Genomic DNA, 1,440 nt, shown 5'->3' with positions numbered 1-1,440 from the left:
CGGCATCACAGGTGCGCAGTAGCAGCAGCAGCTGCAGCAGCTGCTGTTGCTCCTGCTACTGCTGCAGCAGGAGCAACAACATCAGTAACAGCACTTGAAGTGTTTCCCCTTCTCCCCGCCTCCCGTTTCCTCTCTCCCTCTCTGAATATCTGCTGCGCTCGTCCGCGATCCGTATTACCCCCCTTCCTCCCTCCCTCCCTCCCCCCCCTTAACTTCTGGCCTTCTTTACTTCTGTGGCGCATCAGTCTTTCCCCCTTGCCGCATCACCTTCACCCTCTCATGGTTCGTCGTCCCTCCCCCCCCCCTTCCGTCTCTCCAGGCGAGCCCTTGGAGGCCTACATCTTCATGGGTCCCGTCTACTACCAGAAGCTGAAGCATATGGTGCTGGACAAGATGCACGCGCGAGCTCGGGGGCCGCGTGTGGTGCTGACCCGGCAGCCCACGGAGGGGCGCTCCCGGGATGGCGGGTTGCGGTTGGGGGAGATGGAGCGCGACTGCCTGATCGCCTACGGGGCGTCCATGTTGCTGCTGGAGCGGCTGATGATCAGTTCGGACCAGTTCGAGGTGCGGTGCGTGTGCGTGCATGTATGTATGTATGTATGTATGTATGTGTGTATGTATGTATGCGAGGGTCGAGGTACAAGATACAGTACCTGCTTGTGGCTCTGTATGTCTTTCTGCATGTCCCTTCCTCCATCCCCAGTGCTCGCATGGAGGCGCGTCCGCAGTGGTCCCTCCCTTTCTCTCTCTTTCCCTCCCTAATTTTTGCAATTTCATCTTCATCATCATCATCATCATCATCATCATCATCATCATCATCATCATCATCTTTATGGGAAGATTTCCCTCCCCTCCCCTCCCTTTTTGGTCAGTTCTACGTCTGGTACACTCTTGCCCTGGCAGCACCTTCACTCGTTCGTGGGTTCGTCTTTCCCTCCCCTCCCCTCCCTTCACCCTCCCCTTCCCCGCGTATAATTAACCCCTTCCTAACACCTCCTGACAGCAAGCTGATTACTACCCACCCACCCAATGCCATGCTGAACAAGTGCTTCGCGCGTATTTGTAGCTGATATGAGTGCCGTAATGTGCACCCCCTTACGGCCCCATACACAAGCCTGTGCCTACCATTGCCTACCCCGGGGCTGAGGGTGCGCAGTCCACGTCATGTCACGTGCCGCCCACGCAAGCGCCTAGATGTCTTTAGGTTTTCGGGCACAGAGTCTTCCCAGGCAGCCACAGCTACATTTTGACTCGAGTTTTCCTGCAATGACAGTCATCTATCCCGATATCCACTTTTTGTGGATCGTTGGAGTCGAGCTGATGATAACAGGATTGCAAACACGTCCAAGGTCTCGATACCTACCAATTGTGTAGTAGCTGGCCGCTGAAAAGGCCTCTCGGGATACTGATCGAGCGCTTCGCGCGGATTTGTAGTTGATA

At 55.7% G+C, this 1,440-nt stretch overlaps 1 protein-coding gene across 1 annotated transcript in view; it reads left to right on the top strand.

Annotated features, from left to right (window-relative positions):
• Positions 1-762, top strand: part of VOLCADRAFT_66175 (uncharacterized protein) — a gene marked incomplete at both ends in the record, with an annotated part of 17,676 nt that extends 16,914 nt beyond the window's left edge. The window contains one exon of the mRNA XM_002955756.1: positions 246-762. Within this exon, the coding sequence (XP_002955802.1) occupies positions 246-762 (517 nt within the window). The remainder of the gene's footprint in view (positions 1-245) is intronic.
• Between the last annotated feature and the right edge of the window lie 678 nt (positions 763-1,440).

The sequence above is a fragment of the Volvox carteri genome (genome assembly GCF_000143455.1).
Source record: "Volvox carteri f. nagariensis unplaced genomic scaffold VOLCAscaffold_54, whole genome shotgun sequence".
Classification (NCBI taxonomy): Eukaryota; Viridiplantae; Chlorophyta; class Chlorophyceae; order Chlamydomonadales; family Volvocaceae; genus Volvox; species Volvox carteri.
This window is presented reverse-complemented; position numbering and strand designations above follow the sequence as displayed.